The 27,724-nt window shown below is 33.5% G+C and overlaps 1 protein-coding gene across 4 annotated transcripts in view; it reads right to left on the bottom strand.

Moving 5' to 3' along the window:
- NBEA (neurobeachin) overlaps window positions 1–27,724 on the bottom strand; it is a 625,442-nt gene that overhangs the window by 217,169 nt on the left and 380,549 nt on the right. For all 4 annotated transcript variants that reach the window (XM_057707391.1, XM_057707390.1, XM_057707389.1 and 1 more), the window contains one exon: window positions 14,692–14,816. In XM_057707391.1, the coding sequence (XP_057563374.1) occupies window positions 14,692–14,816 (125 nt within the window). The remainder of the gene's footprint in view (window positions 1–14,691; window positions 14,817–27,724) is intronic.

Here is a 27,724-nt window from a genome sequence, read left to right on the forward strand (position 1 = left end):
ATCTAGCTGTGGTAAAACGTGCATTGTAAACCAGACTGCTGGCTTCTTTCTTTGCAGCTTTCACGTTTCTTTTTGTTAGTGACTTGGAGACAATTCTGTTTGCTAAAACATTAATGGATTGACACAAAAGTAGCCCATAGAGGAGTAAGAAACACATGTTGAGGAACACAGTCAGGTCACAGTAGCACTGTAGAGTGTCACTGGCTGAGAGGTACAGTCTGTCATTCTAACTCTCACCGGATGATAGCATTTAGGAAGCATGGTTTAAATATAGCTTGACAGTATAAAGTAACAAATTGTTAAATTTATCTTTTGATAAATTCTTTAGAGACAAACCGTACAATTAGAGATTAATGCTACATGGAAGGAGAGGGGAATTAAATGGCTTATATGTATAGTTTTCTTTTACAGGCCCGCAGATGATTCTAATTTCTGCAATAAAAGATTGAGGACTGATTACTGAATGCTCCAGAACCTTATCTTAATTTCATTTGGATTCTTGGTGATATAAAGCCAGCACAACAGTAGTCTTCTAGGGGCAGCTGTCTTTATATGTTGTTTGCTTCCTGGGGAGTAACTTAATTTGAGAAATTTGGAGCTTGCATCCTTTGAGAGCAAAGAGGCGAATCCAATGATTGATCAGCAAGAAATCTCTCCTGAGGCCTTTATAGTCATATTTCTACTAGATATCTTCAGCTGGATAGTCCTAGTTCCACATCTCCCTAACTGAACGAATTATCTCTTGCTTCTTCACCTCCTCCTAGTTTGATCAACCCACTTAATTAAGCCACAGACACAGGATTCATCCTGTAAGGTGATGGTCTTCACTCAGCTCAAGCCAGCACCATTCTGGTTTAGAAGGCCTCAATAGCTCCCTTATTCACACCATCCTCCACGCTTTTGTCAGAGTATTGTTACTAAACACTAATAATAAGTTCAGAATATTTTCCTGCTTAATATTGTTTATTAACTCCTGCTAATCAGCAACACTCAATGCAAGGCTTATACTCTAGGATAAAATCTAAACTCCTTAGCATGACTGATCAAGGCCTGTTATCGCCTCATTACCAGTTCTGTCTTTTTTCCTTCTCCCCCCATGAGCAATACTGGACCTTGCTTGCAAAATATGTCATGCTTCCTCAGACCTCTTTACCTGTACCAAAAGTATTCCCTCAATATGGTATATTCTTTCCTTTCTCTTTTGTTCAGCTCATTCCTACTTTACCTTCAAAACTCACCTCCTTCAGGTGCTTTTCCTAACCAACCCATACTTTCGAAGTCTACAAAGAACTCAACCACACCAACTGGGTGCTATCTGTTATGTTTATGTCTTCTCCCCTGGGCTATAGCCTCATTCTGCAGCCTCAGTGCCTGGTACCCAACAGACGTGCCACAAACACTTGCTGAACTGAAGTTCAAGTCCACCCGCCCCACGGTTCCCTCTGATTTCTTAAGGTAGGTTTATGCGCTTTTCCCCTTATGCTTCCACTGCATCTCGTAAATTCTGCTGCTACACTAGTTACGTGTATCATGATCGTTTGTGTGCTTGTTACCTCCACACAGCCTAGAGGCGCTTTCCTTGATGACTAGAAACATCCTTCTGTTTTTGTATTTCCAGTTCTTAGAACGCTGCCTGGGACAGAGCAAATCCTCCTAAATACTGAATAAATGAATAAACTGAGATATAAAAGTTACCTCTGGATATCTTTTAACCTGAAGATCCCAGGATATCTCAGAGATTCTTGGTAAACTGCCTTCACTTTGAAGGCTTACAGAGAATCTACGTATTAACACAAAAAGGAACTTGGTTCGTTACATAAAATAGTCAATAAAGCCCTTTTATGCATAAGTCAGCTTAATAAAGCAAGTTTTTTTCTCATATCACAACCATGTGTATTCTGCTTTGTCTTTTCAAAAAAAGGCTTTACACTACCCTTGTGTTATTGAAATTAAAATCTACCAATAAAGAAAACGTACTCAAAGGAATGTGAGCTCTCAAATGTATATTAAGCTTTCAATTTTACCCCCTTTAGTTTTAACGAAGTAAAACAATTATGTCTTCAAAAGCTATGTAGTAAACTAATCCCTACCAACACACTGAATTTACCGTCCCTGTTGAAGTGTTATCAGTCCGCAGCCCAGAAAACTTTCTGATTTTCTACTGAACCAAACATTTATCTAAATTAAAGTGTATGAGATCCAAAGGTGCTTTTCAATCACAATATCCTTTATGAATTAGACTTTCATTTATCAAAATTACAGGCAAAAAGAGGTAAGGTCTCAAAGGGCTGTCTCATTACAAGGCTTGTAAACACTGTCCTTAGAAAGAATTGGTTTAACACCCAACAAATCAAAATCTGATTGGGAAGAGAATTTATTTGAGATCATCTATCTTCAGAAGACATGTTGGACTGAATGCACTTCTTGGCCTCTTTAGCCATTTATCACGAAATTAACAAGTGAGTACCACAAACCACCAGAATGCCTTAGATTTGAAAATGTGAATTATGTGTAAAGATGGATAGGACAGACACATACGCTTATTTTCTAAGAAAACATTAAAATGCCATAAAATCGGAAAGCTTTCAGAATAAAAGTTTCCACCAAATTATAGATTAATGAAGCCAAATCCAAAATTACACTTATGTTATTTTCCACATCATGTTACAAATAACAAATACAGCAAAGCATCCTATACACTTTAGATTTCTTAGAAAGCAAATATGCTTAAAGCTCTGTATGTGAAAATGTTATCTAATATAGAAAATTGCATTACACGAACCTAAATAAAGCTCCTCTTCTGTAATATTTGTAATAATAAGGATCCCTGTGAAACAAGGTATATTTTAAAAGTGAATTAACAAGAAAACTAAGATGTTTGTATTTTTAGTACTGTTATATTCTAGCATTATTATAACTACAATAATTATTACTATTATCGTTTACAATTTTATTGTTATTTTAAATGAGGATAAGTTAAAATATAGAATGATACATTAGAGACATTAACTTATCTTGATAATACTCAGAATATGTCTAACTGGAAAATCTGGGCAATTAAGGCAAAGAAATTATTTCATTTGCCCATCATGTCTTTGTCTATTGATATACATAAACAGTTAACAAAGAAAAATACCATATAGTAGTTTATTTATGTTTAAGGAATTATTCTATAGTCAACTCTAAAATATCTATACCAATAAGGAAAAAAGCAATTTATAATAATAGGTAAACAATAAATCATGTCTGTGTGTCTGTGTGGTTAATGCACAAAGAAAAAAGATACAAACCTCTAACAAGCCAATTTTAGTGTAGCATCGGCTTCTTACCAGTTTTACATTATAGTTATTTATTTTGCACTGAGTATGGAAATACGGCTTTAATTTTCATTTATTAAAATGCTACATGAACATATATGTGTATCTACCTCTTTATCTATTTGTCTACCTATATTATGTATATCTAGTCTGTAAGAACACATTTTCAATGTTATTTGATCTGTACAATTTAAGTACATGGTCTGCGACTCAAGATCTGGTCCCTGCTTATTTAATCTCACTAATTTACCAATTTGACCTCTTCACACCCTATATTTCCCAAGAGCTGAATGCTTTTGTTCCCAAACATGCCACACTGTTTCAAACCTTTAAGTCTGACATGTGTAATTTCTTTTACATGGGAATTCTCTTACCTGCAGTGTCCTTCAAGATTCAGTTTAGTTGGTTACTCTCTTCGTTGTTTAAGTTTTGTATTTTATAAGAAAGTCACAATATATTACTATTTTTTGATATTTTTTCTGAAGTGTTTTATTTAGGTATTCTCTTATTAGATTTTGATTTCCAGTGTATCAAGTGTCCAAAAAGTGGCAATCAATAAATATTTGTTGAAAATATAAACATAATCTGCATAGTAATCATTTTATAGGTACTGGAGTTACTCTTTATGTACTTTACGGGTTCCTCATCAATGAGGAAGGTGGACTATGTGATCTGCAATTCTTACTTTATTTTCCTGCAAACATCCATTAAGAACATATTTTAAAAAGATATCCAGACCAATCTCCTAACCTCGGTTTCCTACCCCATTGAAAGAGAACCAAGTATTTTTTAACTGAACTCTCACAGGATTATTTCAATGTTAAAATGAGACAAAGGATGCTGAAATACTGTGCAATGTGTGAATATTATTTACCTAATAAGCTCTCAAAAAGTTTGGTTAAATAAACTAACATGATATTGAAAGTTTACTACGTATATAATTTAAAACTGAACAAGAATACAGCCAATGCTTTATTGCTTACAATAATGCTGCCTAAGATTTATGTAAAGGGGGAAAAGCAGGCTGATGTGAGCACTAAAAAACTCAAATATGATAATGGATACATCTAAGGTCTTATTAGCATAATACCTAGTCAATAATGAGTATTCAACACATAATGGTTTCCTTTCCTTCAGTTGGGATTAACCTTCCCACCATCATGCTGTCGAAACACTGTGTATATTCATTACAAGGCAACATGAGCCTTCAACACCTCCACTAGATCAGACGCTTCCAGAAGACAGTAAGGATAGCGTGTAGGCAGGTACCATTAAGTGTTTGTAAAGCTGAATGGAGTGTAAGTAGCTTACATTAAAAATTGTTTTCCCTCAATAACCATATTATTCATTTAAATATATTATTAAATAAAATTATAGAAGCATCAATATATTTGACATGTGTTTTTTGATTTTATATATAGGCATCTTAAGAATATGTGTTCTTAACATCTGCATAAGGAAGAAAACTGCTTTCTCCACAGAGCTGATGTATAATTTGCTTTAGAGGATTATATAGAGGACTCATTTAACACACACCTTCCTTCCACCATTGGAAGGAGATGGGCAGAATGGAAATTTAGTCTCATTTTAACCTTATCTAAATGTAATATCAGGAAATTCTAATGCTTCTAAACATCTTGAAATCAGTTTAAGATGGCATTCATTTTTGAAGGAGAAATTCTTTTCAATATACACCATTTCACAACATTTTTAGCTTGGAAAATGTGTTTTGACAAAATCTCCCCTTATGTAAGTAACAGAAAATGCTGAAATTCATTTTCAAACCTAAATACTTTCTTTTAGGAGTATTAATGACATATGAATACTTTGGGAAATTTCAGATAGACATTACTTTTTCTCATTAAATACCTTTACAGAACAGTGCTTTTAGTAACTCCAAACGATATTGCTTAATTTCCACTAAAAGGAAAAGATTTTAATATAAATATACTCTCAACTAATTACATTAGATATGGTGATATGATCTTGTGCAATAATATGTATGCATCAATCTATTACTGAGAAGTTTAAAATTTTCAACATTTCAAAAAAAGATCAAAGAATGCTTTTTGTTGTATTGAGAAACCTATCCCTCAAAAATATCTTATGTCAATTTTAATGTGAGATAAAAGAAGTAGATACATACAGACAACAAACTTCACTGAAACAATCATTTACTAAAAAAGTAAATATTCTTCTTTGTAAATAATTTAAATTCAAAATTAAATTTTGCCTTTGACTTTATAGCACAGACATAGTATTTCCTTTCTTAAGAAACATAAATGACGATGATATAAGAGGAAAGTCCTCCTTAAGACCAAGGACTGAAAAAAATCATATACAACAGGATTAAAGAAAACAGTCTTTTCAATGGAAAAACCCTAATGGTAAAGACTACTAGTGATGCTGAGTAAAAACACTATTGCAAAGAATGGCTGGAAATTCCAGGTATCTTTTTTCTCTTTTATATCTGATGTTGAGTCAGGAACATCACTTTATCAATACAAAATCTTTTTATGAAAGCAAGTATTTCTATAAATGAAATAGACTATTTCTATTCAAATAAACAACAAACAGTGTTTGTTGTTTCAAACACACTTTAAGTAAAAATCGGAATAGTTATTGACCAAATTTAATAAATGCAAAAATTCTGGACAGTTTAGACATCAAATTCCTCCTTTCGTAGTTGTGGGTATTTTAGTCTGAATGCATTGGATTTAACCATGGTTCTCACTCCAATTCATTTTTGTTGACAGAGAATATATTCTATAATCCAAAATAGATATTATCAATGCCACCATAAAATTACCACCATGAAAATACCAGCTTCAAATTTATAATGAATTTGATTCAGAAGTGGCAATGCTTATCTGAATCAATAATTGATGTTACTATATATGGCCCATTTTAGCACACATCCTTACATCAAATAAAATTAGAGTACAGCATCCTTTGTGTTTTTACCAATAAGTAAGTTGTACAGACTTTTGATTGTTTTAAACTAGACATAAACATTATATCTGCAGGTAGGCTGTTTTCTGAAAAGCTCGAAGAAAATATTTCCGTGGCAGAGTCAATATGCAGAATTAGCAATCTGAGCATTAAGATGGAATGTTCACAGATTATTATTCTAAGTGGTAAGTTCTTACTTACATTAGTTATGCTTGTAAATGATTTACTGGACTATAAGAAATAAAAGAAAATGGCTACCTCACATCAACAGTTATTGCTCTGTGGAAAAGGACATCAAGGACACTTGCAAGTAAAAGAATTGGATCAATATTAACGTGATTTTCATTTCATGCTTCCCCAACTCCAGTAAGCTGACAATATACTCTGATTATGTGAACTGCCTCAGAGTAACACAGAAAAGGTTATTAGAGCAAGAGGTGGAAATGGAATGCACTTTTTATATTGACAGGCCTGCTAATAGAGTATACTGATTTTCAAAGACATGCAATGCATTTTTACAATTTGGTTCTGACAGCAAAAACGGAATTTCATTTATTCCTAATTCAAAATAGTCATATGTAAGCAATATTTCTTAGAGCAGACCAACAAAGGGGATATTCATAAACAGCATTTTTAAACAGAAAAAAAATGCAATTAAAAAGGTGCAAGAAAATATTATTGAATTTAAGTCAGCATTATATAAGTACGAAATGCTGACTTAATAACCTTCCTAATGGAGTGAATGTAGAAAACTGCATTCTATGCTTTTTAAAGGAAATTTGATAAGCCATATTTTAAGAATATACATGATAATAAATATAAAATCTCTGTATTTTAGACTGAATATTATGTGGTAGGATTTTGATGAGTCATTACATGAGAGTGATTCTAAAATATTTTAAATAGGATTTCATTACATTAAAAATCACATAGCACACTTTATTTGTGGAAAAAAAAACGCTACAACACACAGAAAACTTTAGCCAGTTTGGAACCCTCTAAATATCATAAAGAGCAGAGACAATGCATTATTCGTCTTTGTGCCTGTCTGAGTACATAGCAGTGTTTGGTCCCTATGTTAAAGTACCCTTAGATAAAGACCAGCAGGGAGTAAATATATCAAAATGGTAAAGGCAGTGATCTTTACATGGTTGTCTATGACTGACTTTCCCCCCACTTTAAATTTTTTCAGCATTTTCTAGATTTTCTACAATGACTATGTTTCTTTTCAGGAAGGAAGGAAGTGAAGATGGAAGAAAGGAAGGAAAATGAACAAAGGAAAGAAACTTTTCATCATGAGTCAAGAGGGGTAGATGGCAGATGAGTAGCAGAATGGAAGGAAGAAAGTTTTGGCAACACTTGGAATGAAAGAAAAGATGAACTGGATAACTTCAACGAAGGCTGAGAGGTTGGGGAGACTTTCCCTGGTAATGGATAGCATTAACATTGGTAATGATGCTTGGTGTTTCTTTTTTAGGCCTGTCACACAATTCAGTGGGGAAAATTTACTTTAAAACTCTGAGAAATGGGGGGTAGGAGATGTTTTGGATAGATAAGCAACTGGCCCAGAGGAATGGAGGGAAGGGGTAAAATTAACAGGAATTTCTCTTTAATTATTAAAAAAATGGAATAGCTAAGAGGTAGTGCTGGTATAGGTTATCTAATGCACTTTTAAAAAATAACAAAGACATTTTAAACTATGTTTTTATAAATGACATTGAATGCACACTCTGTGAATGACTATAAGTTCACCTGTACTGATAAATCTCTGTGGATGACAGGCTATGAGAGTGGGCCAAAATTTAGCTGGTAAACATTAGAGAGGGGAAATGTTCAATGCTCGTGCACTTGGGAAAACTCCAAATTTATCTACAGCAACACACTGTATAGCAAAATAATGGCATTTACATTGAGATTTTAATCTATCTACCATTTATTAGTCAGCACGCCACTTAATTTCTATACTCTGTCATTTTCCCATTCTATACTCTGTCATTAAAAATCCTTTAATAGCTCTACTGACAAATCCCTTCACAGTATAGTTCCAAAGAGGCTTTTCAGCTCATCTTTGTATGATCTTGCTCCATCACGCAGCACTGTATTCATTCCCTGGACACATCATGTTGTGTTGTGTGGTCTCTCTCTCCATGTTACCACCACCTTACTTCCTGGCTTGGGAAGATCTCCATTCATCCTTCCAAGTTGAGCTAAAATTTATTTCTTCAGTTAGCCAGCTTTCTTCGCTGAGTTTGCATAGCATTTTTAATACACCTTGATGAAGATATCTATCATACTGTATTTTAATTATTTATAAATGTAATTTTGTGTACATTTTATAAAAATTAGTCTAAAAATATAAGCAAGATTATGAGCAGTTCCATGCCACTTAACAATAGCTCTATGAATATAATTTTTTCAGCTCCTTATCTTCAGTGGCTTTTGATGCTCTAATTGGAAATAAAGTACAGACATAAAAAACATATTTCAGATTTGAAAATACCATATTTATAGACCTATTCCATAAACTATCATCCTTCACTGCTGTTACTGAAAAGGATGACTGTGGTTAAAATACTGTGTATATACCCTGAAATGAATGAATCATCAATTAAAGACAGCAACTAAGTACATAAAATTGTATGTATTACTGTGGATGCTCTAAATGGAATAGATAAAAGACATGATTCTTGCCCTAAAGTGGCTTTTCTTTTATCTCAGAATATAAAAATCCCTAAAATCAAAACACTTTCTGATAACTTTACAAGATGACCTATTACCAAGTGCAAAATATTAAGGTCATTCAAAAAAGTAAGTTAGGCTCTTTTATGCCTCCATGTCTTGGAAATTTCTGTTATTAACTCTGCTCTTCCCTGCTCACCTGGTAAATTCCTAAACTTCTCTCAAGTCAGTTCATAAGTAATTATTTCTGTGAAGCTGACTCCAACACACTAGGGACAGAGTTAGTCATCTTCCATGTATTCCCTTATGAAATACCACCTCCCTCTAAGAGAACTGATTATTTCTTTCCATTAGAGCAGGATTTTTCAACCTTGGTGCTACTGATGTTTTGGGCTGGATTTTGGTTGTCATTCTGGGGAGCTGTCCTGTGAATGGTTGGGTATTTTAGCAGAATTGTTGGTCTCTACCCTTTAGACGCCAGTAGCACGTGCTGACTTCCACCCCTGTTGAGACGTACCACACTAAACTACATGCTGTGAGAAGGCAGAAACTGTGCCTCGGCCTCTGAATCCAACATTTAGTTGTAGATGGCATGGAGAAGATGTTCAATAAGTGCTTTTAAATTAATGAAGCTACTTGATTCCTCTGAATCAGTTTAACACCTTCCATCTGAAGCTTCAACATAAAAACAGGGGAGTTGTTCAAACCTTTGTTGATATGAAAATGCTGTTATACAAAAACTTTAAAATGTGTTTTATAAGCATATTTTATGTCAGCTTTTATATAATCCATTTTAATTATTCTAAGAGGCTATAAAACCATAGGGTGAAGATAAGACTATACTAAAATATGACACTGGCATCAAAAAGAGCTGAAAGATGATTCCATGTATGTCTTTCTTTCACTCGTAAAAAATTTACATCATTAACTTTTCAATAAATTATTTTAACTATAATCAGATCATCTATTTCATTCCAGATATGAAAATTTAATTAATAATACACCAACAAAAATGGACTTATCAATGAACAATAATAAGATGTTTGCTAGAGACTACATGGTACAAACAATAGATCACTAGGTAAAAAAAATCAAATCATCTTTCCAAACTATTATAAGTATAAACTATTCAAAAAATTGAAGTCAGAAAAAAATGAAGTCAGATAATTTGAAACTCCTATCTTAACAACTATATATAGCTGCATTAGTATTTTTTAATTCTCAGTGCTTTTATTTCTTGATGACTGCGAGTAGCACATTACAGTAGCCATGCATACAACATCAAAACTAATTTAATTCCAGATTCATTACAGAGCTGCTTTTTATTCATCAAAGTCATATCTTGATGGCTTCACAAGCTTAGATAAATCAGGTGTTAAGCAGACACATCTCTGAGGAACCTAAGGATGTTTTCATTTGCAGTTCTCAGCATATCTTATTATTTATTGCCAAAGAAATGACTGATTAACTTTGTCATCTTTGCTCCATGTTTTTTTTCCTCTGGCTAAAGCAGCCTGCCCTCCTCTGCGACGCCTGATCAGACCTATTTAGGATGATGGCTTTGATCACAGACATGGGGGAGCTTGAGATCTCAAGCTTTGATGAAACATTGTTCCACTATAATTTCATGGAAAGGAAACAGAGTCCTACATGATAATTGACAGTCAACAAAGACAACCAAACTTATTAAGATTTTAACTATTCTTTGACAGCATAATCTTTCAGCACCAGAAATGCACCAGAATTTGCCTAATTTAGGATTTAGTTAAACATACAAACAATATACAAAACCCTCCTTTTTCAATATTTTCTTTATTAGCTAATTTGCTCTGAAGAAGAAAGCCCTGCAGATCAGAAAATGGATTTATAGTTTAAAATATTTTTCTTATATTCTTCCATTGCTATGGTCTGTAAAATTGCTGGTAATTAATTAAATTTGCACTTGTATGAAATTTTACTATTAGGAAACACCAAAACAGCACATTCAGTACATATGAAATTAGAATATTAAACACTAGGGAAAAAATTACATGCCTCTAGGTTTTTATTAAGCACATTTCAACACCAGAGGTTGAAAGTATATCAAATCACACCAAATCTTCTGCACATGACAACCTCATAAATTATTCAACTCATTAGTATTACTAAGAAGGATGAAAAACTCCATCAGCGTTAAGGATGTTTTCCAACCGAAAAAGGTCAACCAAAAGTTTTAATAATGATATGGAAGAGAAAGGTTTTCAAAGTAAATATGAAATAAAATAATTGTCCTTTATGTCTCCTTGGAAATATATCCAATTCTGATTATTTGCCGATTTAAAAGAAAGTATTATTAATATATTTGTTTTGTGGCTGCAAATAAATTGCCTAAAAAGAATGTCATGAAATTTAAATTACAGCTAAATGTTTCTGCCCATCACATTAAAGTTTAACTATAACTAAATCTAAAATGTTTGAATTGAAGGAAAAGTCAAATGATTCATAACATTTTTATTAAAACACTTTGCAAATTCAGTTGCATTTCTATTACAATACATTTATATAGGCTCACATTCTTGAAACATAGTGTACTACAGGAACAAAGAGACATGACCAGTGATCAAAACTCAGCAATTGCTTTGATGGCCATGTAAATATTCCCTATTTAAGTAATTTTAGGTTAGGTTTACAACTTGGTTAAAATTCTGAAAACTTTGATCACTGATTCAAATACTTCTAGCCATATCTAAAGTTCCATTCATGAAATATTCTTTTGTTCCTAAAACAATTTTGTTGCCACAATGTAGATGAATAGAAAAAAATTTTTGACCATAGATTACAGCAGAGTTTCTGTGCATTTAATGTTTAACTTTCAATATAGAATTTGAAATACTGTAATTACTTAACACAGAGGAGCAAACTGAATTTCAATTTGTTCTAGAAATTCTCTCAAAATCTGTAGGTTTGTGCTATAACTACACCCTTTATCTATGTCTACACAAATCAAAACATTAAATCCTTAGGATGTTAGTCTATACACTGCCAGACTTTAAGGTACTTAAAACACATTTAAATGTTTAATGGCAGGCAGAGTGACCAGATGATGGGCTGAGTTTTGTTAGTTTTATATGAATGTTCTGGCAATATGTGAATATAAAAGCTTTCTCTAAAATATACAAAATATGTTTTCAATTAAGCCTTTCAACATTTATTTTCATTGGATAAAGTGCTTTGTAATAATTACTGACATTTACTTCCTATTTCTTCTGAAGACATACTTTATACACAGGTTAGAAGGCACATTAAGAGTTTGGAAGAAGATACAATACTACTTTTTCTCTTGGCAGTTTGTAATTCCACCTTCTACTTCTATGTACAAATCACTCCAGGGAGTACTTTCTACGCACCTCTTCATATTCTCCATATTTTACTCCCTACTCTCTACCCACTTCCAAAAGTCCACAGATGTGCAGTTGAAGATGTGTGCTCTGAAGTTGTTTCTGGAGGTAGAATTGTTTGAGTTCTCTTTTGTCTTCCACTACTGACCTTAACCCCGAGAATGACCACGAAGTAAATCTGGCATGGGTACCATGAGGATGTCCTGAATATTTGATGGTACACATGTGGTCTTTGTTCTAGATATGTATAAAATAAAAACATACCCTACTTTCCTTTTATCGAGAACCCAACTCAGGCGGGGTAACAGGCTCTGAACACTGCTGATGATCTACTATTTAAAATTCATAAACCACTACATATTTTAAAATATGTTCATACTACACACAGAAGCTGTTTACTATCACCTACATCTTTCATCTATTTCAAAATCAGAATATTATTTTTTAGTTTAGGTTCATTAACAACGGTTACTATCTTACTAACATGATGTAAGAGTCAGTCTTAAAAATATGTTAATATAAAACATTTTAAAATTTGTTTCTAAGTTTTGACACTGGTTTAATAATAGAGACATTTTACAAATTGAACATACAAAATAAGACATCCATTTTTTATAGAGAACCAAAAGAAATATTTTTTCTAACAGATCCTTTCTGAAAGCAACCTGTAGAACACTGAATGTAGTATAATGTGAATACTATATAAGTAAGGTGTTGGCAACTCAGTGTCACTAATAATATCACTCTAGCCTAACCTCTGTTACAAACTGTCTTTAGATGTTTCTAATTTGAAATGAGATGAATTCAAGATGAACCGATGAAAAAGCCTAAATGGTTGGGTATATGAAGTTTTAAAAATTTTAAGTTCATATTATAAAACGTGCCACTTTAAGTAGATATTTCTAAGACTCTCTTCTGTAGAATGTAAAGATAACAATAACTCATTTTAAGTTGGTGCTAAATGCTTAGGTGCTAGAATCCTTAGGGGATTTTTTTTTTTGAGTTGACTAAAGATATCCCCTACAGTACAAGTCAACTATAATTTTTTAAGCATATTCTTTCCTGTAGTTACTTTTACTGTATAAAGTTACTTTGTTGTAACTTTATCTTAGGTATAATAGTTTCATATGAAATCCTCACACATTTATTTGTGTTTTGAGCCTTACTAAGTTATATCAATTCACAGACTATTTCCACAGTAAATTTTAAAAGTTGTGAACATTTTCTTTCTATTGGAATTAAGTATTTTCCCTGTTCAATCCATCAAGAACATAAATGGCATTCTATGGTATATATTATGGTAAATTTTAAAACATAGAGCTCACTTATTACTCTCAAAGAAACAAAAATTAAAATAATGAAAACCCAAGTGATTGTGAGAACAAAAGTAATAACAAAAATATATGTGAAATGTTCAGTAATGGTATTTTCTAAGTGTATATGGTTTAAAAATTATGATATGATCAATCAAACTTAAACTTCTTAGAGCATTTAAAAGGTGAACAGAGAGACTTGTCCTCTGCATACTTCTTGGTGGACAGCAATCTAAAGTAGCAGCATTTTTATTAAATTATGAAAAAATTTTGATGTTTACTATTTATTGTACATTTTATGAAGGACAATCTAGGGTGCAGTTCTACTGTCGTGTGATAGCTAATGATGTCTCTAATGCAGGATGGTCTTTACCAAACAATTTTCAATCCATTGGAGGGTTGGGAACTTAATTGGACATGCTGAGGCACAATTTGTTTTATTAGACTGAAAACAGTAGAATAGAACAGGGTTAAAATAGAGAAGGCCATGTAATGAGATTATTAATAAGACATTTGTTTCAGTTAAATACACAAGTATGTGCATGTATATATGTATATACACAACAGCACACATATTTGTGTATATATTTCATGTATATATGTATATTCACACAGTATACATACGTATACACACACATACACACAAAGTATACATAAAAATATATAAATCTGAATACATTGTTACAGTAGCACATTTTTTTTTCCACTTTGGGTGAAAAAGTTTGAAAGATTAAAGTTTGAAAGATGCTGAAAAGGAAAGTGATTTCACTCTTGTTTCAGGGTGTATGAGAAGGATGTTGGTAATAACCAACTATCTAGCGTCTTCTAATCTACTACAAAGAAGCTGAAGAACCTAACATACATCAAGCGGGAGGAATACTGGGTTGATTAAGTGAAACCTAAATGATGCTGAAGGATAAAGTAGAACATAACATCTTTGACTTGCAACATGGAGAACTTTAAATGCTAGTAAAAAAACAAAAAAGAATGATTAACCACAAAGAGTCGCTTCCTGGATAGGAGTATTTCTGTGTAAGAGGCACTGGTACTCACCATACTCCACTGCAGCTTTGAGCAATGCTTCAGCATGAGTGGAGCCAAATGCGTTACGGACAAACCGCCTCCTTCGACGAAGATCATCCTCCCAGTAATCCAAGCGCCAGAAATCGTGCAATTGGCTACAGACAGGAAGATGAAAAACAATAATAACTATCAATGATGTACAACTGGAAATACATTTTTCAAGTTATATAAATTCACAGACTTTACACAATAAATTTTAAAAGCTTTGTACATTTTCTTTTTATAAGGATTAAATATTTTCTCCACTCAATCCATCAAGAACATGAATGGCATTATATATTATAAACTATGGTAAATTTAACTCTTTTAAATTAATAACTAATACAATTAAATCTTTACTTCTTTGGTCTCACTGGAAAATTAAGATAACTTTTGAGATGTTTACGTTTTACGACTGCGTTTGTATATGTATGTTTCCTTTACAAATGAACAAACTTAAAATAGTAACATTCTTATATTTTAGATATTATAACCTTGAGCTCTGCTTTCTTTACAATGGGCTTCCTTCTACAAAAAACATTTATCACTGGGAGCTTAGTAACAAATGCAGCATCAGATTACAAGTATTAATGGCACAGTTTGCATTCTTTTACACTGTTTTTAACAAGGCTTGTAAATCACAGGATAGATCTCACTACAAATGGTTTGCAATTTAATGATGGTGGTTTCTTAGCAGACTGAATTAAGAACTACAAAATATTGCCCACTTGGATTTGGTGGAACAATGATTAAAATAATGTGCTGAAATATTCATTGAAATAATTCCCTACTGCTCACAGCAACCTGAGAAAAGTGCAATTTTATCCATTATTAATAAACTGAATTAGAGCTGCAAAAAATTCCAGTATGTGGTAATTGTCTTGGTAAATTATTATTCTAACGCTAACAGAGTCCTTGGATGATTTTACAGCTTTCAGCTAATATAAACCATTAACAATTGTGGCCATCACTGGGTAACACTGTCTAAACCATGTTTCACTTTAAGTCAATATTAAAAATCTATGGGATATTTCAGAAACTACTGAAATATGTTCATTGTCCACCAATGGACCATTTCATGCTATCATTTTTGTTTTCAATTTAATTTTAATAAACATTAGTGATAGATGCTACTGCCTGAGAAGTCTGTTTTTCTCTGTATAGTGTTAGGAGTAATATACTCAAAAGATAATATTCTAATTTTCCTGAGGAGCACTATTCATAAAAACATATAAAATGCTCCCATGGAAGATTCGATTTCAGTTTTCACTGTGACACTTTGCTGTAGGAGAGCACTGTGTTGATTAAGGTGAAAATTATATATTTTTCTCATCATTACCCTTCTAGCCCAACGTCTGGCACAGGCTATGTTTTCAATAAATATTCAATGAATTAATTAAAACAATGTTTTACTTTGAAAATCTACAGAGAAGTATAGTCATTGAGAACAATAATTTACTTTTGAAAAAATTTTAGATTTTATGGCTATTTAATTTTGTTTTCTATAACTTAACTGTAAAAGAATGTATCAATATAAGGGATGGTTTAAAAGACCATTAAAATTATAATAATCTAAAGTATATTTTAATATACTTGTTTTTCTAAGCATTATAATTATAACTTTATTTTTCTGTCAAAATAATGGTTACCTGGTGATTAATTATTACAAGTAGTGTACCTCTGTCATTAATTTAAAATAGGAAGATTTGTATTCCTACAATATACAGATTATTCCCACTAGTTTAAGAAAGATCATGCTAAAATCTTGTTATAATGATTGTCCTTAAAAGTATGCTAAAATTAAGTAACTGAATTCATCAGGAGAGACCTGAGATCTAACGTTTTCTCAAATTTCTAACCACAGACATACTTTCCTCTATTCCTCCCTTTAAGAACAACCTAAAAACTTTGTACACTATATATAAACAAACATAAGAAAACTCTGAAAGGTGGAGAGCAGAAGGCAGCCTGGCTAAGGACCACAGGGCCTGAAGAACAACAAAGTGGTTAGTTCCCTGGGCTATCTTTTTGTCTCATATATCCTACATTTGGAGGCAAAGAAGCTAGCAACCCAGATAGGCCAACAGGTACTGACAAAAAAAAAAAGCCCCGACAGAATCTCGTTTCTCTAGCCAAAAGACCAGGAAAGGGGCATCCTAGGAAGACAGGAAACTTTTAGACAAATACTGTACTCCAGCCGAACACCACAGAGAAACTGTGCCCCCTCTGCCATACACACTAGCAAAGGATGAGTGGGGAGCCTAGATGTGAAGCCTCATGATGCTGTAATGAGGCGCCCTGACATCCACACGGGGGTGGGGGTGGGGTATCAGAGAAGGTCAAATAGGGAGCCAGGACTTTCATCTCTGCTGGCTGCTGACAAGGTGCCCCGCCTTCGAGGAGTCAGTGGAGATCATGTGGAGAACTTTCATTTCCATCCCTTGTGGACAGTAATGAGACATCCTCTCTTCCTACTGGGGTGGGTCAGGAGGAGACATAGTAGACATAGTAGAGAGTCAGGACTTTTAACACCAACCGACAGTAATGAGGCCACCCACATCACGGACACCACGCAAGGAGCTGGAGTTCCCACCCCTGCCAAGTGGTAATGAGGCGCTCCCCACTTCCTGGTTGCCAATGGAAGGGAAGTGGGGAGCCTAGATTTCTATCTGCACCTGGCAGTGAAGAGGCAGTGTTCCCCACTTGTCCTGGTGGAGCAATATCAGAGAAAGTCAACCAAAACAGAAGATTTAAATGAGATAAAAAATCTCAGAAAACAAACAAAAAATCCAGATTTCAATATCAAATTACTTGTCATACCATGAACTTGTAAAAAGGTCATCAACAGATGCAGGGATATTAGAATTTTCTGACAAGGACTGTAAACCAGGCATGATTAAAAAAGGCTTCAGTGAGTAAGTATGAACATGCTTGAAAGAAAAAAAAATAGAAAGACTCAGCAAAGACACAGTCTCAGCAAAAAAACCCAGAAGATGTAAAGAGGTATGAAATGAAAATGTAAGAACTAATAAATACAATAAACAAAGTAAAAACCTTAGTAGATGGGCTCAACAGCAGAAGAGAGGGGATAGAAAAAAATTAGTTAACTGGAAGATAGAACAAGAGAAAGTACCCAATCTGAACAACAGAGAGGAAATAGACTGAAAAAAAAATTGAACAGAGCCTCAGAGATTTATGGATTACAACATCTAACATTTGAGTTACTGGAGTTCTGGAAGGAGATGAGAAAGAAAGAGGGACTGAAATAGCGCCTGAAAAAATAAGGGCTGAATACACTCCAAATTTGGAAAAAAACAAAAAAACAACAAAAAAACAGCCACCTATAAATGTGCAGATTTAAGAAGCTGAGTGAACTCCAAACACGATAAGCCCAAAGAAATTTATGCCAAGACACATTATAATTAAACTTCTGAAAACGATGGACAAAGAATAACATAAAAAGCAGCCAGAGAAAAATGACATCTCACTTATAGAGGTAAAGCAATTAGAATGACAGCATATTTACATTCAAAGCTATGGTAGCCAGAGGAAGTGTAAAATTTTTGTTATATGCTAAAAGAACTGTCAACCCAGAATCCTATAACCAGTGAAAATATGCTTTAGGAACAAAGGAGAAATGAAAATATTCTCAGATGATGAAAAAGATTTGTCACCCTCAGAGCTAGTCTAAAAGAATGGCTAACGGCAATCATATAAACATAATGGAAGCATGAAAGAAGGAACACTGGAACATCAGGAAGGAAAAAAGAACATAAGCAAAGTATGGGTAAATATAATAGGATTTCCTTTTCCTTTTGAGTTTTCTCAATTACGTTTTGCTATTGAAGCAAAAGTTATAACACTGTCTGATGTGGTTCTAATTGTGGGTAGAGGTAACACTGAAGACAAATATAAATGAGGGAGAATAAAGGGAGGTAAAGCTTCTATACTTTATTTGGACTGGTAAAATGACAATACCAATAGACTGTGATGGGCTATGTAGATATAATGTAATAATTAGAGCAACGATTTAAAAAGCTATACAAAGACATATGCTAAAAATCACTATCGCTAATGAACTATCAGAAAGAGAAATCTGATACATTTACAACTATATCAAAAAGAATACCTAGAAGTAAAGAGGTGTAACACTGTACAACAAAGATACTGAGGAAAGAAATCGAAGAAGACACAAAAAAATGGAAATATTATATTCCTTGTTCATGGATTGAAAGAATTGATATTGTTAAAATGTTCATGCTACCCAAAGCAATCTACAGATTCAATATAATCTTCATCAAAATTCCAATGGTATTTTTCACAGAAATAGAAGGAAGAATCTCAAACTTTGTATGGAACCAAAAAAGGCCCGAATAGACAAAGCAATCTTGGGAGAGAAGAGCAAAGCTGAAAGCATCACGCTTCCTGACTTCACACTACATTACAAGGCAGTAAGCTCCTTGACATTTGCCTTGGCAATGATTTTTTGGATTTGACACCAAAAGCAAAGGCAACAAAAATAAAATAAACAAGTGGGACTATATCAAACTAAAAAACTTCTGCAGAGGAAAAAAGTCAATAAAATGAAAAGGCAACATACCAGATGAGAAAAAATATTAGTAAACAATACATCTGATAAGAGGTTAATATCCAAAATGTGTAAAGAACTCATAAAACTCAAAAACAACAACAAAAACACCAAACAACCTGATTTTAAAATGGGCAGAAGATCTGAGTAGACTACAACAATGAAAGACTTTCATCTGTAGTTTTCTTTTTAAATTATTTAAAAATTTTTATTTATTTATTTAGGCTGTGTTGGGTCTTCGTTGCTGCACTCAGGCTTTCTCTAGTTGCTGAGAGCATGGGCTACTCTTTGCTGTGGTATGTGGGGTTCTCATTGCGGTGGTTTCTTTTGTTGCAGAGCACGGGCTCTAGGCGCGTGGGCTCAGTAGTTGTGGCGCACAGGCTTAGTTGCTCCGCGGCATATAGGATCTTTCGGACCAGGGATCTAACCCATGTTCCCTGCACTGGCAGGTGGATTCTTAACCACTGCGCCACCAGGGTAGTCCTTATCTGTGGTTTCTAAAATCTAAAATCCATTATCCTCTCTCTCTTTTATTCTTTTCTTTCTTTCTTTCGTTTCCTTTCTTTCCTTTTTTTTTAGGGAAGCAAGGATTGGGAAAATTTAGATATTTGTTCTCTGATTTGTTCTTCTGGTATCTCCCCCATTTCCTATGTGAAAAGTAACTTAATATTACTGAGAGTAAAGTCTTTGATCATACTTGGGGTTTTCAATAATTGAACATAAACTCAAAAAAAAAAAAAACCAAAACCAAAACTTCTGTTCCTTTTGAATCACACCTATTTTTCTATTTAGTTTAAAGAAAGTGGAACTGAGTATAAATGAAATAATGATAGGTATTCAGAGTTGGGCTATCAACTCTCAGTAACAGTAAACAGTATCATTCATTCACACTCACTTATTTCCTTCTCTCCTTCCTTCAATGTTTCCATTCAAAAAGACATTTACTGAGTACTTATCCTGTGTTAGGCAATGCTCTTGGTGCTGAAGATACAGCGGCATAATATGTATAATAAGATATATTCCTTTCCTTTTCTTCTCACTCACACATTCTTCACTCTGCTTTCCCACTGAAATTTAACATACATTATTGACCCTTTAACTAAATTGCTCCTCTACCACTCCTCCTATTTAATATTTCAACATAATAAGATACACTTTGCCATATTCTTCTGTAGCATGTGAGCCATTCCAGGAACAAAGATAATAAGAGAGAATACTCTAATAAGTTTTCAATAAGTTTTAGCTCTAGATTGTGATTGTTATTAATAATCTGTAAGCACGATCAAAAATTTTTACTCTGTGACATGCTTATTTTGGTCAATATATTTTGAGCACTCTAAGAGGCTCTTCTAATACCCTAAGTCAGGTTGACAAGCACTTCTTTTCTTGAAGGAGGCTAATTTAGATTTCCTGCACTTGGAGAGCAGCCAGGTGGACACATACAGGAGCCACTGTGCCATCATCCCCATGGTCGTACAGGCAGTCATGCTGCACTGAAATTCCGCTTGGATTTGCAGGTTTATAGCAGCTGTAATCTCAAGTGTGATACCTCCAATAACATCAGCTGGGAGGATGAATGTGGTATCAAATGTATCGTTTTGCACTATTTATTTGGGTCCTTACAGCTATGTTTTTGCCTTTCATGACTGAATTACAGAAACACTGAGTATCATATATACATTTTGTTCAGAAGTGTGAACAAAGTATAGTACATAATTGCTGGACAAGAGGAGGTAAAGAACCAGTAACTAATGAAGGGAAGATTCCCAGTTAGGCTGTATTATGATCATTAATGTTACTCTTGACATAATGGTGCTCATTAATTGGAATTCAGTGTTATTTTAGCATAGACAGGGTTCAGGAAATCATAATCTTCCTCCATGAAATTTCTGATAGTTATATTTTAGGCTTATGAGAATGCACTGAATTTTCTTAAAAGGGATCCCTCCTGCCCTCCCAGGATTCAATCACCTTCATAAGCTGGAGGGAAAACTGAATTTACCTGGTAAAGCATAACTGGATTGTTAATTGGTTACTTGATATTTGATAACAAAAACTATCCAGTGGAACACAGGAAAGAGTGAAAGGAACAAAGGAATATTTTGGTAAACATACAGACAAGATACAGTGAGAACTAGAATTTCTGCTTGGCTAAAGAATTAGTGGTGATCACTGAGGTCAAGGCTTCTGTGCACGACTTCATGCTAACTGACAGACTAATAGTTAAAAATTCTTATCCTCTCCTCCTCTGGACACACTGTAGATTGCACTCCTCCATCTGCTTTGAAATAAGGCATGCCCACATGACTTCCCTCGGCTAATAAAATGTGAGATGTGAGTCACTTCCAGACAAAAGTTATAAGAGCCAATGAACATCTGCCATGTTCCCTTCCCTCCACTGCAGTAATAAAGAAAATAAGCATTGATGAAGAGTTGCCATCATTTTGCATCCCTGAGTGACTTTGATGAGCAGAGCTTCCCTGTGGTCCCATGCTGAACATGTAGTATGAGCGAGAAATAAACTTTTCTTGTGTTGAACTTCTGAGATTTGAAGGCCCTGTGTCACTGTAGTATAACCTAACCCCAGAACAAAGTTCCTAGAATAATAATACTTACAGAAGGGCCAATATTTACTGAGAGATGACTGTATTCCAGGTACTTCTCTAAGCATTGTGAATGTATTAAGTTATTCACTCTTCATAAATTCCCTTTAAGATAAGTGAACTCATTTTTCAAATGAAGAAATGGAGGCACAGGAAGGCTAAGTGATGTGCCCAAGATTAAGCAACCAGTAGGTGGCAGAAGAAGTATCTGTCCTCAGGCTGGCTGACTTTCTAGCTTATGCCACACTGCCTCTAACTGTCAAGAGAGCAACCAAGGAAACAAACTATCTTGAGGATATTACACTGAAAGCACCAGCACAACTGTTTCCTGCTTCTCTGTAATCAAAACTAATTATTCTGAATGAAAAATGATACTTGTGAAGTATGTAGAATGCTCTGTGTATATTGTGTATGTTCATTCATTTAGTCAACAAATATTTATTGAACACCTAATAGCCAGGGACAGGCTAAGTACCAGACATGCACAGATGAATAAACTGACATGATTCCTGCTTTTGTGAAGTTTTCAGTCTATTTCATAATGTAAATAATTAAATTTATAGTTAACTTTTTATAAGTGTTAAGAAGGAAAGAGACAAGATACTCTCTTTAATAAAAGTGAGGGAATCAACTTACTGCATAAGTGAATGTACAAGTAAACAAGCATGAGTGTGCTAATGAAACATGATTACAAAAGTATGTTGGCAAAACAAATTCTATATTTTTTGGCACTCTTAGTTCTCCTCCATAAGAAAAATCAGCCTTTTATTTAATATGTCTTGCATGCTATTTAGTCAGTTCCTAGTGATCTATATTACCTCAATGCTGTGTGTGTACACACAATCTAAAGTATATATTTACACATATACATTTGACATATGTCTTAAGCCATTAATACTGTTCTGACTCTCCTATGTATTACTAAGTATTTCTCCCAAAGTCTTTCTCTGACACTCTTACAACCTCTCTGACTTGAGGTTGTGTGTTATATCTGGTAATTTAAATGACAAATTGAATGGTGAAGCTCCTGAAAAATGCATTCTTCCTGTCTTTGAAAAGTGTACTCTCACACCCTGAGACTGTAAAGTCAGTTCACAAAGCCACATCCCAGTCTTCAGCCTTTCCAAGCCAGGCTAGTTTTGTTCTCTCTCTCTGTACTACTGAACCTGGAAGGAAAGACAGGATTCCAAACACACCACTGCGGACGCATTCCAGCTGTTTGTCTATACTGTTTGTTCCCATGCATATCAGTGGGAAGTAGTTTCTGTGAACGACGATTCTTGAGAACGAACCTCTGTGAAACATTTTGGATTCACAGAGAGGGAGATAGTGATTGATGAATACAATTAATTGAACTAGGCTTCCAATTGACTACAATGAAGCTTTAAATGAAAAAAATAGTGCATATTATTAAAATGTATGTTAGATTGCACAAGTCATACTTAATAATGAGAAAAGTTTTGTTAGCAGCCAAAGCAAACACCTTGAAGGCATAAAAAAGAAAGTGGGTAGGAAAGTAAACTTTTTGTCTAAAATTTTGTTTCCATTACAGGTTTCTTATTTTGACCTCAGTTATGATCTAACTTTCTGCTAATGTTGCTACTCTCTCTAGATGGTCGCATGTGTGGCTTCTGTTACCTTTTCCCCTGTATTGCTTACTGCGGTGATAATCTATTGTACTTCTTTGCATCACATTTGCTCCTAATTTACTTTTTTATCAAAAAAAGGAAAAGGGACTATCACTTGGTTAAAGTTTGATAGTATAATCTTAGTCACAGTACATGAGAAGTAAAACCTTTCAGCACAAAATATACTACACAAGAAAACTCTTAGTTTATTCAGGGTGACCTCTGAAAAGCCACACTGATGTTGTCCAGTAATTTTAAAGAGAGATATATTTATATTGTAAGTTTTAAGGTAGACAAATGCCTATTTGATAAAGGAAAGAACAAATCATTCAAGAAAAAAAGTCATTCTGACCTTAAAATAATTAATCACACACGAGGGCTTATATATATATTTTTAATTTATTGTTGCAGAATGAAAAGTCTCCTAATAGAGTTCTGGATGATTTATTTGATCCTTTAATGTGCTTTTTCTTTTCTTCTCTTTTCTTAGAGAAAGCAGTCTTCTGGGGACAAAAAATATTTAGGTGACTCCTTTTGCTTTTTGGGTGCACCACCAATCCCTATGAGCCTGGTGTTCTGGCACCGTAAGGAATACAGTCTTTAAGGGATAGCTTCCCATGTGAAAATGATAGATGAGAAAAATAAGCCCCTAAGCATCTGGTCAGGTTCTATACGCTACCGTTAAGACACAAGAGCAGCTATTGTGTGTTGTGCGGGAAACTGGGCTCAATTCTTACAAAATACTTATATACAACGTTTGTAAATTCTGAATCTCTACTAAAGAAGGAGGAACAAATTTAGGAGTTCAGTATTCAGACAGAGCAGTAGAGTTGGTTCTTGAGCTTTCCTTAACCAGGAGCTGAAGAGGAAGAGCCTCCAACTAGAATCCCACTAATCCTTCTTATAACTGTTACCTTTACTAAAGAGGTCGCCCCGTGGGATCAGAAAAGGTTTGGTTCCAGCAAATAGAAAGGTTTAATGACAAAACAGTTTATGGGACATCTTCACTTTTATAACTTTCACTTCTTAAACTTTTTCACTTCATTAACATTTGAAAAAAAGTAGTGGCTCAGACACCATGAACAATTAAATAAGGAGGCAAGGCTGGAGAGTAGAGAAGAGAAACAGTTTCCAAAAAGAAAAACAAAACAAAACAAACTATATTCCATGAGCTCTGCATGACCCACACGGTTAGCAAATGTTGAACTGCATTTTCACTCTTTGCCTCTTTAACCAACTATTCTTCTGGCTCTGGCTTTATTTATTTATTAACTTTGGGCAACAGCATACAAAGCTTTTTAGTGCATATCTACACTCCTTTTTAAAGTTTGTTTTTCTTTTCTTTTCTGGTAGAGCTAGTCTCGATTTAAGCAATCTTAGGGCAGAAATAATTACTTCTTTCTTAATTAGGAAAACTATAAAATTCCTTATTTAACATTTAATTTTGTACAGCAATTATCCCACTTGAAGAAGGTAGAAAATCTTTCATCCTAATAATTACTGCTGTGGTGAATAGGCTTAATTATTTTTAGAAATTATAATGAAAATTCTTCCCCATAAGACTTCAGAAAATGATCACTATAAGAAATCACAAAGGAAAGGATTTGCTTAACTTTGAGGAATATCCTTATGCTACATTGTGCAATTTTCAATTATCATTAAAATTATATCTACTACTGCAAAGTAAATGTTTTCTCAATAGCATACAATATTTCATACAAAATGTATCTTATTAGTTATATTACATTTATTGATAGATGCCTGGTATTATTTAACATTAAGTTTTTGATTTTTGCTGTTGCATTCTCTAAACCTTAGTTACTTCATGTATAAAATGGGGATAAATAAAACCTACTTTACAGAATTGCTGTAAGGAATGGATTTAGAGTGTTCAGTCTAATGCATGTGCATCAGAAGCAAGCAGCAGCAGCAGGAGGCAGGATAGCTAGAAATAGGTTCAAATCCCAGCCCTGACACTAACTATGTAAATGACCACTTGTCTCAGTGTTAGTCTGTTTATCTACAGGGGAGTAACAGTTCTCATTAATGCTCTTCGCTCAGTGCTTGCTACAAGTCCACCAATAAATAGTAATTATATCAGCTGTTATACAAATTAAAGTATATACAGTTTTGCATTTCTATCAAACTAAAACAAGAGGTTTTCCAGAAATTTAGATATATTTTGGAAAGGTCTAATATGTTTTAATGCAACATTTAACGGCAGTGACAGATACACAGAAGTAAATCTTTTATCCTGCTCTGCAGGGTCCATGGAGTGTCCCTCTTTCCAATATCATCACCCTTATTGCATTATTTAGAACCTCTATTCCCCTCAGATTGTCCCCCAAACTTGTACTGTTCATTCCTAGTTATGCACTATTCCTCTTATGAAAATGTTCATGCTTATCCAAATAGCAATTAATTGTGTATTATTCTTTGCAATGTTTCTACGTTTGTTTTATATATCAAGCCAGTCTTCTCTCTAAAACATCCTGGCTTATAAATTTGGCAATTAAACATTTGATTGTATTCTGGTAGATCTCAACTTTTCATTTAATCATGTATTTACATTTTGACTCTCTTACTAGATTGTAAACAAGTGACAGGGTATTTGTCTTATGCAGCTTTGCAACCTCATAGTACTTAGAACAGTGTGCAAACAGGTATGCAATAATATTAATGTTAATTGTTCTCTCATGGTGTTTTCATGTAATAAAATTACACTTAACTTTTAAAACAAAATTATGACAGAGACAAGTCTTGAAAGGCAGAGCAAAGCTACCGATTACTAAACATGCTAATAAATTTTAACAAAACCATATATGGCCTTTTTGGCTTTTACACTAATACACACTAAGTGAGGTGGAAGAAGTTAACAAACTACTGACAATGGAACTAAAAGTATCACTTTCTTAGTAGCTTATTATGCCTTTGTAGAAGGAATGATTTGCTAGTAACATACTTAACCCAAACAGGAAAATACAACAGCAAATTAAGAACATGGTGATGATTTCGTCATCTTTTGTGAGGTTTGCTTTAGGCTACACAATCATTTCAGGAATCAAACACAAGCTGGTCCATTTGTATATGATTCCTTCTATTTGCGAGGCAAGCCAAAGAAAAGTGTTTCTGTCCAAAAAGTTATCTAACATTTATTTTAAATTAATTGAAAAAGTATGCTTATTTATTTCACAATTAACTTAACTTTCTATTTACAAAAGTTCATAACTCTGTTGACATTCAACTTTGTCCATTCAGAAAACAACCAAATTCTACACCACCCCCCTTTGATTTTTTTCCTATAAATATCAGTCATTAAAAATATAAAAACATTTTTCAAAGTAATTTTCCTTCCCTGATATATATTTGTCACACTGACAGACAAGAAAGGAAAGCACTGACTAGTTGAGTATAAATACAGCAAACCTTTCATGATGTATTTACCCTTAATTCTCATTAACGTAGATACATATTTTAAAAACCTGTATTCACAATAGAGGGGTAATTCTATCATTATTTTAAAACTGGCATTTAAAAATAACATTTAATTTTGAATTCATTTTTAGTGTTCAGGTAGAAAGTGTTTTTCCAAAGGGTAGCATAACACATGTGGTCGTATAACTTAAGTATATTTAAATATTCACCTCAATATTCATGTCTCAGCTATTAGAATTATATTTAAATTTAGTTTTTCATTAAAATGTAATATTTAAAATTTTTTTGTATTCACCTTTTAAGTGGTTTCAAACTATTTTCCCAATTTAGATGTTTCTTGCATAAACTTTTACACTTGTTTATTTTGACTCAATTTTCAAAATTTAAAAAGTTCATGTAAATTTAATTCTAATTAGGATTTACTAATAAAAGAAGATTTGTTCTATACATATACACATCCTTTAATTACAGATGGACAGTTATTCACTATTTAATCAATTTCATATTTCCTCTTTTACATAAAGGCGGTTTATATGTTTAAAACAATGACATAAAAACATGACTAGAAAACAGCACACAGCTCACAATTCACCAATCCACATATATTGATTTGACTTTCAATAGAAGTTTTTTTAATTTAAGTATAAATAATGAAGATAAAGTGATGTACAGTTTAGTTGATAATAAATGGCTTCTGTCTTCCCTAAAGCCATATTCTTTCTAAAACAACAGACAGATATGATTGATTAATGAACTATTTAAAGACGGTA

Source organism: Hippopotamus amphibius, chromosome 14 (assembly GCF_030028045.1).
Source record: "Hippopotamus amphibius kiboko isolate mHipAmp2 chromosome 14, mHipAmp2.hap2, whole genome shotgun sequence".
Lineage (NCBI taxonomy): Eukaryota > Metazoa > Chordata > Mammalia > Artiodactyla > Hippopotamidae > Hippopotamus > Hippopotamus amphibius.